Raw genomic sequence first — 13,722 nt, 5'->3', positions numbered from 1 at the left:
CCCGCTCCCGGCTCGGCCCCTCCATCCCGCCGCCGTCGCCCCGCGCACAGCCCGCGGCTCCCCGGCACCGGCGGCAACCCGACACCGCCGCACGCTCATTGGGCGGCATCGTCGACCCCGCCCCCCCGGCCGCGACGACTCAGGCGCCGGCTCGGCCCGCCGGGCGCCAAGAATCGCTGCTGTTTGGCCGACGGTGGCTGTCAGTCAGGTTGAGGGACAGGCCGCCCTGCCGCTGCTGTCCCGCCCCCTCGCCCTAATTGATATTATCGGAGCGCGGCGCGGGCGGCCGGGCTGCAGTCGGGGCTGGCGGGCGGCCGGCCCGGTGCGGGAGCCGGGCAGCGCCGCGGAGGAGGAGGTGGAGGAGAAGAAGGAGAAGGAGGAGGAGAAGGAGAAGGAGAAGGAGGAGGAGAAAGGCAGCCAGGAGGGAGGGAGGGAGCGCCGAGCCAGAGACTACAGAGCAAATTCTCCACCGTCCTCTAGCACCCACCAAGCGGCGGCAGCGGCAGTGTCTAGAAATATATAGCTAGAAATATAAAATCACCCCGCTCCTGCACCATGGTTTTCCAAAGTAGGCTCCCTTCTTGGATTATTTTGTGCTCCGTCTGGCTGTTCCGGTTTGCACACACGGGGGAGGCACAGGCTGCAAAAGAAGGTAAGGTGATGCGAAAAACAAAACTTTGGCCTTATTTATTGCTTTTGTACACGAAGTCTGTGCGGTGGCTTAGTGCCTGCCCCTGCGAGCTGCTTGTCAGCCCCCGCTTAAAAAAAAAAAAAAAAAGAAAAAAAGGACATTTTTTTAATTGAGGCGGGAGGGAGGAAAAAGCAAGGCATTCACTGGGGGTGTGCGTGTGTGAGAGACCGGGACAACTGCCTTTGCTCTCAGGAATGAGGTTTGCGAGGCATTTGCACGTGATGGAAAGGCACGGGGCTAGGGAGGCAGCCCCCGGGCCGGGGATGCGTGCAGGGGACCCTTACTCTCCTGTGGCAGCCTTCATCCTCCCGACGAGGTGCGGGGAGGGCGGGTTACCTCGCTGCTCCCCGGGCGGGGTCTGGAGAGGCTGGGGGCCGAGTTTCGGGTTTCGGGACGTTTCGGGAGAGGCACGGCACGGCGTGGGGCTGAGGCTGCGGGGCAGCTCCGCGCCACTGCCCGTCGGGGGCCTGCAGAGCTCCGGCCCCGCGGGGCCGTGCACAGACCGTGGGAAGGAGCACTGGGGTGCAGTTTTGCACCTCCCGGCCATGTAGGCTGGGCATGCATTTAGAGGGTACATACAGCCTGGCGGCGTGTCTCTGCAACGTGTGCGCTCTCCCCCGGCATTGCTGGAGAGAGGGAGAGGTTTAGGGATGGATGTTTTACACCATCTGTGTATCACAACGGGGCTTCCCGATTCCCATCAATCCAACACTGGTATCTGTGTAAGGCGAACCCCGGACCTTTGTTTCCCCCACGCACAGAGAGAAAACAGGCAGTTTTATATCAGAGGCTGACGGAGGTGTACAAAATCAATTCACAAAGTCCATCTGGGAATCTCTTTTCTCACGCTGAGAAAATCCGAAATGATCTAAAAGAGTGCCCTGCTCGCGTTTGACAGCCAAAGGCGAAGGTCCGTCTCCATCTTCGAGGGTGGGGGACGACAGGGAAGGGGGAGTCAGGGGCTTTTTCGCTGTCTCTGCATATGTATGCATTTGGGGATTTTCCCCCCCCGCAGCTGGATACGTCAATATTTTTCACCAAACCGTTGGCATGCAGTAAAATACCATTTGGAGCCTGTAACTGGAGCTTAAAAAAATCCTTCAATTAAAATGTCCTCTGCCCTTAAGAGAAGGCGGCGATGGTGAGGTTAGAGAGGGGAAGAGGAGAGAGCCTGTCCTTAGCAGCATTTCGAAAGTTTATTTGGAGGGGCTGTAAAGCACAGACACCCCCACATGGGGAGTACTAACGCGTGGCCGTGGGTTGGGGAGCGGAGAATGGTCGGGCAGGCAGGGAGGGAGGAAGGCAGGCAGGCAGGGAGGGAGGGAGGCAGGCAGGCAGGGAGGGAGGGAGGGTGCGGGCTGCCTGCCCCGCTCTGCCCTGCGGATTGCGCCGCGACCGGGGCTGCGCCGGTGCCTCCCGGCGGTAGCCTGCCTCGTGTTTGTGTGTGTAGTACGTCTGTAGATGTGTACATATATGGATCTATACATATAAGAGTGTGTGTGTATAATGTGTGTATGTTTGGGGAAAATCAACCCAGCCAAAGGAGGGTCAGGAGGGGGCGAGCGGCAGACAGGGATTGATAGCGGCTACCTGCTCCAAGCGCAGGAAACTCCCGCGGAAGAAAGAGCGAGGGGGAAAAAAAAGAAGTAACTTTGCAGCTTCACCCTCGGCCTCGCCGAAGGGCCGGTGGCGGCAGCAGCCCCGCGTGGTTTCCCACCACTCCCCGCTGGGTGCGAAGAGGGATGGGGGGGTGAGAAGCTGAAAAGTTTTCCGAGTTTCCTTTCTGTAGCTAAATAAAAGCCGCGGCAAGATGCTGGAGAGGAGCGGGGCCGGGTCCGCCTGGCTCTCCAAGCGAGGGGGTGACGTTACCTGCGGAGCCCTCTGCCAGCGCCGCGGCCGGGACCCTCGGGGCGAGCGCAGACGCGGGGGCTCTACGGGCCGCTCCCCCCCGGGGGGGAGGTCCTATCTCTCCGCCCCGTGGCTACGAGACCTCGGGGCTCCGTTGCGGGGCTGCCGTCCCGAGCGCTCCCTCCCCAAACCGGCGGCTGCCGGGCTGGGGGGTGTGGCGGGGGCGACCGCGGTACCGGTGCTGCGCTGCTGCCCGGCCGCCAAGCCCCGCGCCCGGGGTAGGTGCGCGGCTGCGGCTCCCCGCGGAGGCGAGAGGCCGCCGCTCCCCGCCTGCGCAGCGCCCCGCGGAGCCCCCCTCCCCGCAGCCGCGCCCCCGCACTTCGCCCGCCGGTTTTACGCCTCCTTTCTCTCTCCGTCCCGCCGCGCCGCGGAGAGGGGCACTGAGCGGCGTCTCCCCCCCCCCCGCGCGGAGCGCGGCCCGCTGCGCCCCCGCGGAGGGACCGCGCCCGGGGTCTCGGTGTGCGCGGCGCGCGGGGGGCTGCGTATCCCCGCGCGGCGCTGGCGGGGTGCGCGGCGCCCGTCCGCCTCGCTGCCCAGAGCGGCGCGACCAGCCCTGGCGGCCACGGGGCTCCGGCCGGGAGCAGCGCACCGGCCGCCGGCCTGGGAAGCTCTTCCCCAGTAACTTTCGGTGCCGCGCGGAAACGCCACGTTTTCTTTGCAAGGGGTGTTTGCAGAGCAGGGTTTTATGTTTGCTTGTTGTCTTTTCTTTCTGGGATGCGCCCACCCGTTGCTATGTGATGGAGAATTGCTGCCAAATAAAAAGTGTAATGAATTGCAGCCATGGGACGTTGTGCTGGTGCTGAAATGGTTAAATTTTTCGTGGTACCTTTTTTCCCAGGACGGTTAAAAATGTTCTTGTTTAAAAAACCACCACATCCACCACCTGTTTTTCTATAGAAAGTGTTACAAAGTAAAGCCCCTTGAATCCAACCTTAATGAAATAAGCAGATAATCTTTCTAGAGAGAGACTATCAAACTTCCTTAATGAGTAGTTTCACTTTATTACTGAAATACAGGCCTGGAACCTACTGTTTTGTGTTCAGCTAACATTCCAGATATTACTGTATGAACCTTTAAATAACTTTTTTAGTCATCTCATCTTTCTAGTAATTCACTGAAATTTTGTGTTAAATTCTTCTAGGAGAAAGGGCCGAAGCCAGATTTATAACCATTTCAAAAGACCTGACAAAAGTTGCTTCAAGTTACAGCCTTAAATCATGCCTTGAAATATCAGTACTTAAATGCTGTGTGTAAAGTTATAAATAGCTTTATAGATAAAAATATACTGAACAGATTTAAATTAGAAATGTTACCTTTTATTTAATCAAATAGAAGTATGAAGTTAAATGTGCAGCTTTGAAGAAGGAATCTTCAAAGTGTACCAGACCTAGATATATAGTTGATCACTTTACAGCTTTTGCTGTTTGAAAGAAGGTATTACAGCAAATTATTTCACTTTTTTTTTTTTTTTGGACATCACAGATTAACATATATACCATTTGAAAGATTTACAGAAACTTATAATAATATGCTAAGAAAGAAGCTTATAGCTATAATTGAAATATAAGACATATATAGAAATATATGTTTGGAGGTAACAGAACATCAGTAATATAACCTCCAATATGTACTGTAAAATATATAAGAGTTGGTTTATTAGGCTGTGATTAACCACTTTCGGAGACGGGGTTACAATTAGCTGAAAATAATTGCGGTGCTACTAGAACTGATGTCTTTTTGTATAGAAGTGTCACTGGGGTATAATGACATGAAGATTTTAGTAAGCCATTACCATAAGGTGAATTAGTCTGATTTTGTGTATATAGTATTTTGAGCATGCAAAGTGTGAGGTAATTGCAGAGTCTTCCGTATTCCTGCTTGTCATTTGTTTATAGAATTACTGCTTTATCACCTAAAGGACATATTTTTTTCTTTCGAACTCAAAAAGACCATTGCTTTTGCAGTGCAACTCCCGGTAAGGTATAGACTAGTCTTGTCTAAATCAGTTTGGAAAAGTGTTGAAATGTTGGTGTGTATTTGTTTGCTTTAAGCTCATTGTAATAGCCAGCATATGGAAATGTCCTTCTTATGACAAAGGAGATGAAGGGAGCATGCATCTTAATGACTGATTAGTAACACTTTAGAGCACTAAGAAAAACAATACACTTTGATTTAAGCAATGAAATTGTTAAGATTAATATATGTCTGCTTCTATGTGGATGGTACATAATCATTTAATCATCTATTTGCACATAAATGCATAGTTGTGGCAGACATTTTTTTAATAATATGAAGAAAAAATATTAATTTGTACAAAAATTCTGTTCTTTTTATTACTTTTTTTAATTCAGACCTTGTTCTTTGGTTTTATATTCCCACTCATATTTAACAAACAGTGGAAATTCTTTTTTGTTTTCTTTTTTAGTAATATTGCTGGACTCTAAAGCACAACAGACAGAGTTGGAATGGATTTCCTCTCCTCCCAATGGGGTAAGTACTCCAGGCAAAAATTAAGTTCCTAAAGATGAGTAGTTATTTTACCAAAGCAATTGAAAGACTTGCTTTAAACTAGCTCCCCCTCACATTTGTCTCAGTAATCGTACCAAGTGTTTACGGCTTTTTCATTTTTATAATGGAAAGAAGCATACCTCAGGTTACGGTGAACAAATGCACAAGCTAATTAAAAGTAAGAGTCTCTTTAGAAACTCACCTAAATGTTCTCGGTAGCTTTATGTTTTGTAGTGTAATCCTTTGTGCTGTACCAGAAAGCTCTGTATATTTATAACACAGTATTTTAAATCACTTTTTCCTTCTTCCTTTAGAAACAGCAGATTTACTTCTGTGTGGAAACTTTCTAAAAATATGTTTTTAATTTTCTGTATAATGGGTGATCATAAATTTGTTTACGATGTTTTCTTTGTAATTGAATAGCACAGATTGAAGTGCTCTAAAATAAAAACATTTATACTGCAGATGTGTTTGAAATGACATTCCAAACTTGAAACATCCCCAAGTCTTGAGGAGCTTGATATCTGGAACTAGGCATGAATTCTGTGGTTAAGGCCATCTCCAGCTTGCTTACAAATTAATCTCATGGTACTCCATGAAATGTACCATTTTAAAGTACATCATTATAAAAAATGAGAAGTTTAGAAACATCGGTGCTATTGTCTTATTTATTATATATGTAAAGTTGAGAAATGCTGCTTTCAGTCTGAATTAAAAGTGATATAAAACCCCTTTGTCCTCAAGCCTTGAAGAAGAGCATTTTCAGAAAGATATAATGGGTATATTGTCCTACCTTAGCTCAGTCCTACCTTAACTCGGTCTGACAAATCATACATTATATGGACAGTTCTTACTCATGGAAGCAGTCTTGCTGAATCCATTGCAACTCCTTGCATGAACAAGGACTTGGGGATCAGGCCCTTAATCTTCAGCGCATTAAGAAATCTGGAGCCAGAAGAGCGTGAAGTGTGAGCGGGGATATAAAAGTGTAACAAATCCTTTAAATAAGAAGAATGAAAATCTGAAAGTGTCTTTCTTTAAAAGCAAGATCGTAAAATCAATACAAGCATAAACTGGAAACGAATCTAAGGACTTCAGAAAGAATGTAATGCGAGCTCAACGCGTATGATGGCTAATAACCTTGGCATTAGCGTTTTGCATTGATTGAAGCCTTTACCAGAGGTGTTTGAAAGATTAGCTTAGTTGCAATTATATTAGGCTAACCTGTAGATAATGAAAGACATGTCAACACATGTTATACATGTCAGCATACTTAAAGATGAAAGTAGAATCAAATTCAACAAATAGTAAAAGGCGACTTTTAGAGGTAGAAGCCAATTTCAATCAGGAATTAAAAGTGAATCAAAACTAATGACCGGATTCATATGCATGAGAATGTTCAGAAATAGTTGCCTGTATATTAACGTAAAAGTACCATTTAAATAATGTAATTTTGAAGATAAATGTTTTTCTAGTTTTAATTACTGATTTTTCTACTATGCAATAAAGACTTTATGGGAATAAACACAGAAAAACTTCTTCGTAAGAGAAACTACTGCATCATCACAGTATGGAATATATCAGCCAGACACTCGTTAAATGCCTCATTCAGCTGCAAATGTTACATCTAACAATGATCTCAAACATTGTTAAGATAACTAAGAAGTTAAAATACCATATATTGAAACCAATAGAACAGGACACATTCAAATAGAATTGCATGTGTATCACCATATGTTGCAGCAGGACAAAGAAAAGTTGAATTTTCTTGCTGTAAAAGCTATCACGGAACTGATCACTTTAGAAAGACTTTAATGAAACACGACCTCAGATGGCATAGGTGAAAACATATCCTGAAGTACTGATGTATTTTTTTTTTCCCGCAGAGAAGCAGGTACACCACCAACGGACTGCTTGAAATAATAGCTCTGTGATTACAGAATTGAATCATAAGTCCTATTTCCTTAATTTTTTAGCAAAATTGTATTCCATGGCTTTCGGAAAATACGGAAAGCTAGACTTTAATAGCATAGACTTTAACAGCATTTAATACTAGGGATAACGTAAAGTAGGACTTATCTGAATTTAGTGTTTTGTATTGTTTTCCTTGACTGTAGCATAAGAATCTCTCTAATACTAGCTAGCCTCGTGTAGTGGGTTTTTGACTCCAGGAAGGCTCATTTGTGTTGTATTACGAAAAATGGTTTGATTTTGTTAAATATATTTTGTTTGTTTGTTGTTTTTTTTGTTTTGCTTTCTGTGTGGTTTTTTTTGGGGGAGGGTGGGGGATGGGGATTTGTTTTGATGGAGCAGTCCACATCAAAACCTGAAGAGTCAGATTCTGTTGTGTGGTACATTAGAGTTACTTTCACTTCAAAGACACGATACGTCGTCTAACTAGAATATCTCATTCCAGAATCTGGCTTGGTGTTTTGAAGGAGGACTGCGTACACAAGATAAAAAATAAAACAAACAAAAAACCCAAACCAACCCAAAACAAAAAAAAATCCAACACTACCTTACATGAAATGGAGAGTATAAAAATCAGTAAAATTTTAGTCTTCCTGCCTTTTTTGTCATCTTTGTGTGGTTTTGGGTTTCTTTGGGTTATGGGTGTTGGGTTTTTTTGTTTGTTTTGTTTTGTTTTGTTTCTTTTCAATGTGGCAGAGCCAAAATCTTCAGTTCAGGGCCCCTTTTTTTCCTTTCCTTGTTGGTAGTAGTTCTTACACAGGGGGCAAAAAATCTCACTCATTCAGATATAACAAATCTATTATGAAGATAGACTTTCTTCTGTTCTGATATTAATACAGTTCCATATGCAATCAGTTCAGTTAACTCCATGAGCATTTAATAATATATTTCAATAATTCAATACCATATGCATATATAATACCATAAATACCACGTCTACATTAACTGTAGGTCTTTGAAATGCGCTTCGATATTTACAACTTCTGTGCATTTCAGCATGTGCAGCCGTGATATATTTTGTGGTGATAACTTCCAGCATCAATTCAGCCACATCTGCTTTTTCTTGGAGCAGTAGACCAACATTAAAATGATCTCATTTGCTGTCAAATAGGCTTGCAAAGTACTGTATACTGCGGGGCTCCTAGTCTGGGAAACCAATGCCTTCCACGCTTGGTTACCGGTATAAGGAATGTCAGTGGATGCTCCATCCTGCAGAGGTGCCGAGTATGCTAGTCCCACAAAGCACTTAACCACATGCTTACCATTAAGCTCATAAGTACTGTCATTGATCTTAAGCGTGAGCTTAAGTGCATTATTGACACAGGGCCAGAGGGCTAAGTGCCATACGGAGAAGTCATGGTTGCCTGTATCATCGGGTGAAGATAGCTCAAAAAAAACCCCCCTAATTTATTACAGCTGCAGTTTCTGCAGTGAATTAAATGTTACAAGAAATGTGAAAAAAGCTGAGACAGATACTGTTTTGGTTACACCTGGGCAGATCTGCCTGGTTGATTTCAGTGGAAGGTTTGCCATTGCCGGAGGTGCAAATTCCCACGCCACCAAAGGCTGTTAAAGACTGTGGGGCTGTTAGAGGCTTACCAGTTTGTTACATAGTTGTTATCCTAAAGAGGGAACAACAACAAAAAACAGGCTTTGAACCAGTGAACTTTCAGTCATGTGGGTTGTTCTTAATTACGTATGTAATCTCATGGTTCATTTGAACTCCCAACTAAATGAAGTTTGCTCCTTTTAACATGGATGCAGCCACTGAACAAAATGTGAGGTGAGGAGCTCCTGCTTACCTTCTTTGGTTTGTAAGTAGAACAGAAGGTGGACTGAACAAAAAGGGGACAACCAAAATGTTTTCTTGCTTTCAGATTTTTAATTCTGTCTGTTTTCTCTTGCCCTCTCTTTCTATGCCACTTTCAGCATATAGGAGTGAAAATTGTACGACTCACAAGTTTCAGGACCCGGTCCCATGCTTTCTGTACAACTGAAACATTAACTGGAAGTTTTATGTACACAAGCTTTATGTACTGTAACACCAGGCAATTTCAGTTTCTAAGGCTTTACTGATTTTAGGTTTCTCTGGAAGCGAAGCTGCCTCCCTCCTTTTGGTCTTTGCTTACCCAAAACTGTCATGACCTTAATGAAATGTGGGAGAGCCCAGTGTGTAATCAGAACTTGGTACGTTGAACAGCCTTCTCTGAAGCTTCCCCTTTACAACTGTGCCCATGATGTAACAATGATTTTTAGAAGTTATTTATATGTGGGAAAGACGTGGAGAGAGAGAGAGCCTGCAGCTGCATTAAGATGTATTTTCTTCATTTGGGTGCTTAAGAGTATTTTAACAGTAACCTACTTTTTATGAAGCCATACTGTAAAAAAGGAGGAGACTTGAGTTGTGTGAAGCCTTTTAAAATGCACAACAGTTACATCTGGTGGTGTACTTGTTTTGTATTACTAACTGTTTGTTATTGTTTTAGTGGGAAGAAATTAGTGGACTGGATGAAAACTACACTCCTATACGAACATACCAGGTATGCCAGGTGATGGAATCAAACCAAAACAACTGGCTTCGGACTAACTGGATTGCAAAAAGCAATGCACAAAGGATTTTTGTAGAACTGAAATTCACTCTGAGGGATTGTAACAGTCTTCCTGGAGTTCTGGGGACTTGTAAAGAAACTTTTAACTTGTATTATTATGAAACAGACTACGACACTGGCAGGAATATCCGAGAAAACCAATATGTAAAAATAGACACTATTGCAGCAGATGAAAGTTTTACCCAGGGTGATCTTGGGGAGAGAAAAATGAAACTTAACACAGAGGTGAGAGAAATTGGACCTTTGTCCAAAAAAGGATTCTATCTTGCGTTTCAGGATGTAGGGGCCTGTATTGCTTTGGTCTCTGTCAAAGTCTACTACAAGAAGTGCTGGTCCATCATTGAGAACTTAGCTATTTTTCCTGACACAGTGACTGGCTCAGAGTTTTCCTCTTTAGTTGAAGTACGGGGAACTTGTGTCAGCAGTGCAGAGGAGGAGGCGGAGAACTCGCCGAAGATGCACTGCAGCGCAGAGGGAGAATGGTTAGTGCCTATTGGAAAATGTATCTGCAAAGCGGGATACCAGCAAAAAGGAGACACATGTGAACGTAAGTAAACATGCAACTTGTTGTAGTATGTACATTAATAGGTCACGTTCTACCAGCTCCGCCCCCCCCCAAGAGAAATACGTCATCAGTCTGCTTTTAGAGTTTTTGGATCCTCAATCTGTAAACTTCACACTGGCTAATCCAAAGCAGTCAGCTCTTCTGGATAGGGGAATCAGCAGTTGCATACTGCATTTTAAAATTTAAAATGTATGAAACATAATGTATGAAGCATAAATATAGATTCAGGATTAGCATTTTAAACTGGTTAAGGTTATGTTCCTTGTACCTCTTGCTGAGCAAGTCATACCTATCACAGAACATTGTATTAATAATCTTGGATATGAGTAGTTAAACAATTTGTTCTTTCACATGGTCTCTGACAGAATTACAAGGAAACTAAAACTGAGGAAGAACGAGGTGTGGTTAGTAATGGGAAGAATACACACGCAATAAAAACTGAGTTAGAGGATTGTGTCGTAAGTGTGTGCAAATTCAGACAAAAGGGTATCATTTTAGATCTTTCAAACAGAATATCAAGTTTTCAGAGTAAAGTATGTTTTCCTTTCTACAATATGTTTTTGCATAAAACTAACTCTAAACTTCTGGCTTGCCAGGGTATCATGGTGGAGTTTAAAATACTAGCAAATCAGAGACTACTGTGCTTTCTCATTCAGACTGGTTCAGTTACCCATATTCTTAGAATAATACTTATCCTTAGCATTGCTGTTACTGAGGCTACATGTGTAAGATGCTTCAGCTTAGCATGAGAAAGGATATTTCATTGTCTTTGCTTACAGTAAAATCAAGCGAATAGGCAGTTTTTTTGAAGACGGGTATTTTCATGTACATTTAACACAAGGTCTATCATTTTTATCATAAGATGACACAAGGAGTTATATATTACCATATTTTTACCATAAGATGGACAGACATTTGTTGATGAGAAATGTTGTAAGTCAAAACCTGGGAAAAAAAACCCACAAATCTGTGAAGAGGAGAAACCTACAGCATCTCAAAAACAAAGCTGGCAGCAGTCACTGAGTCTGACATGTCTGTGTGAGGACTTCAAAATCCTCTACAGAGGATTACGACCCCCTAAAAGAAAAATAAATAGATCTCATTATTAATAATTTGTCCTCAGGAAAAAAAAAATTGTGTTTCTTGATGAGATTTTATGAGGAAATTCGGTACAAGGTGAAGTGAGTGGAGTTGATCTGATGCCTTTGTAGCCTTGCACAAATCTTTCATTGTTCTATTGGGAAGGGATGAGGAGGGTGATCTCATTAGGAGTAATCATAATATGAAAAACTGCCTGCACAAAACCATTCAGTAGACTGTATTAAAACCCTATTAAAAATATTAAGCACTGTGTCCCATAGAAGCCTGTTCTGAGGTTTTCAAATATTTTTTTGGAGCGACTGACTTTTTTCCTTTTCTTAGTTAAGTTGCTCTTGATTGCAGACCTAGTCATGGTTGATGTAATTAATACACTAATTTTATTTGACTTTCAGTAAAGGAGACAAAGTATGCAAAAAAAGAAAGCAGTGTATGTTGGGAAGTGGGTGGGGGACAGGAGCTGAATGAGCATGGGGGGGACGGATAGAGAAGAAATTGGTGTTTGGTAACTGGAATTCAAGTAACCTGTTTATTAACCAGCCTTCTTAATTTCTAACTGCGCTGATGTTGACAAAAGAATTAAATGATAACTTGTACTTGAGTATAGTAGCGTGCTCATTTGCAAGAACACTTCCCTTTTTTGGCTTGCTTCCAAGGCAATCGCTAAGAGAATACGCTACTCTGGAAACAGTCCAGAGGATCATTTATGGTATTTTTCCTCTTTTCTTTCAGTGATCCTGTTAAGAGTTTCAAAACAAACTCTGGCTCCATATTGAGGCAAGTTAATGTATTTGAGAGGGAAAAGTTGGGAGGCAGGCACTCGCCGAACGCGCGCCGTTGGCAGCTCGGAGTCAGAACGATCTGGGTGACTGTGGTGCACAATAGTAATTGCCGTCTGTGATACTTGTTAGCCGTGTCTGTGCTCGAGGATGTTATTAAGTATGATCAACTATGTAGTGACCGATAATACAGCTGGCACGCTGATACCGCGTCTGTTTTTTGTGACAGATATTGAGAGAAACGTATCTGAACATTGACACTAATGCAACTGGCTATCTGTTACTGTCAAGCTGTGTAACAGATCAAGCAGAAGCAAGTTGGCGTGTGCTTCCTTAACCCAGAGCTTTTATAGCCCTGTCTGAGGGCTCACTTCTGCAAATACTTTGTACCTGGCATGCTGTGTGACTTCTTTGGGACTACTCATGGCAGAAAGCATTGTGCTCTGTCAGGATGGGCAGAAGTCTGTGATTCCTCTCTCACACTTGCTAAAGCTCAGCTGAATTAACTTAACACAATAGGAAGGTCTTTTAAAGATACAGAATAATACCTTATCTGGCTGCGTTGTAGCAAAGGTAGGAGTAGATGGCCACATTGTAGTTCCAAATAGCTCTTCAGCCTGTAACTCAGTGGGGATTTTCATTTGTGTTACGCTAGCTTGATTGGCTGGCTGTGATTGAAGAATGTGTTCCTTTTGCATACAGCTTCTCTCCTGTGTGTGAAATTTATTGAGTTCAGATACTAAAACAATTGAGTTTTGATTTATACACAACTCTGCACTGGATGTGTTGCCAGAAGATTTTTTTGTTGCATGAATGTAAGCAACTGCTGGGAAGGATAAGGAAGAAAACAATCATGAGCGGTGAAACACATAACCTGGAAAATGAGCTCCCATGTGTTCCTTCTTCAGTGCTCGATCTTTCAAGCTGAATTAATCTTTTTTTGGATGTACACTGATTACTTCTCACTATAGGTGTGCCAAGGAGTCCATGCCACCTCAGTAATCTATTGTGATAACACACATACATAAGAGAGGCAAATTCCAGAGAGCTCACAATCGTCATTTAAAGCAAAATCTTAAAGCTGGGTGAAACAAACATGAGAAAACTAGGTGAGCCTCTGAACTTTGAATTGCAGATTCTTTTGCTTATGTGCAAGGACACTATCTCCTCAGTGTAGATCTTATGTCTGCTGGTGTGTGACACTAGGCTTAGGTGTGGAAGTTGTACATTTTAAAGGATTGTCTTGAAAGGTACCTAGCAAACCTACCAGAAAGGTACTTAGAAATATTCAGTTCTTCTAACAACATATATTGCATCTGTTCTGGCAGAAAAAAAAACAACCGCAAAAACCCAATAAAGTTCTCACTAACTGTAGTGGACTGCCAATAGGTCTTTGATTTTTTTCTCACAGTGGAGTCCAGTCGATATGTTGTGCATGTAAGGACCACACTGTGATCAGTGATTGGTATTTGAAGGAGAAAATAATTCTTTGAGAACTTCTAGTGTAATGTATTTTCCATCTGTTTTATGTTAGTTGGGGGTGGGGAGGGAGAGAATTAAATTTATTCAATCGGAGCAGTAGAGTGATATTTC

At 43.4% G+C, this 13,722-nt stretch overlaps 1 protein-coding gene across 4 annotated transcripts in view; it reads left to right on the top strand.

Moving 5' to 3' along the window:
* Positions 1-288: 288 nt before the first annotated feature.
* The window catches only part of EPHA7 (EPH receptor A7), a 161,549-nt gene continuing 148,115 nt past the window's right edge, over positions 289-13,722 (top strand). For 3 of the 4 annotated variants that reach the window (XM_075145509.1, XM_075145507.1, XM_075145506.1), the window contains exons 1-3: positions 294-652; positions 5,025-5,089; positions 9,565-10,234. In XM_075145509.1, the coding sequence (XP_075001610.1) occupies positions 556-652; positions 5,025-5,089; positions 9,565-10,234 (832 nt within the window). In that variant the 5' untranslated portion in view covers positions 294-555. Of the gene's footprint in view, positions 653-5,024; positions 5,090-9,564; positions 10,235-13,722 lie in introns of all 4 variants that reach the window. The other variant, XM_075145508.1, reaches the window with a different exon arrangement.

Source organism: Calonectris borealis, chromosome 3 (assembly GCF_964195595.1).
Source record: "Calonectris borealis chromosome 3, bCalBor7.hap1.2, whole genome shotgun sequence".
Taxonomy (NCBI): domain Eukaryota; kingdom Metazoa; phylum Chordata; class Aves; order Procellariiformes; family Procellariidae; genus Calonectris; species Calonectris borealis.
Note: the sequence above shows the minus strand (reverse complement) of the source record. Positions and strands in the feature narration are given on the sequence as shown.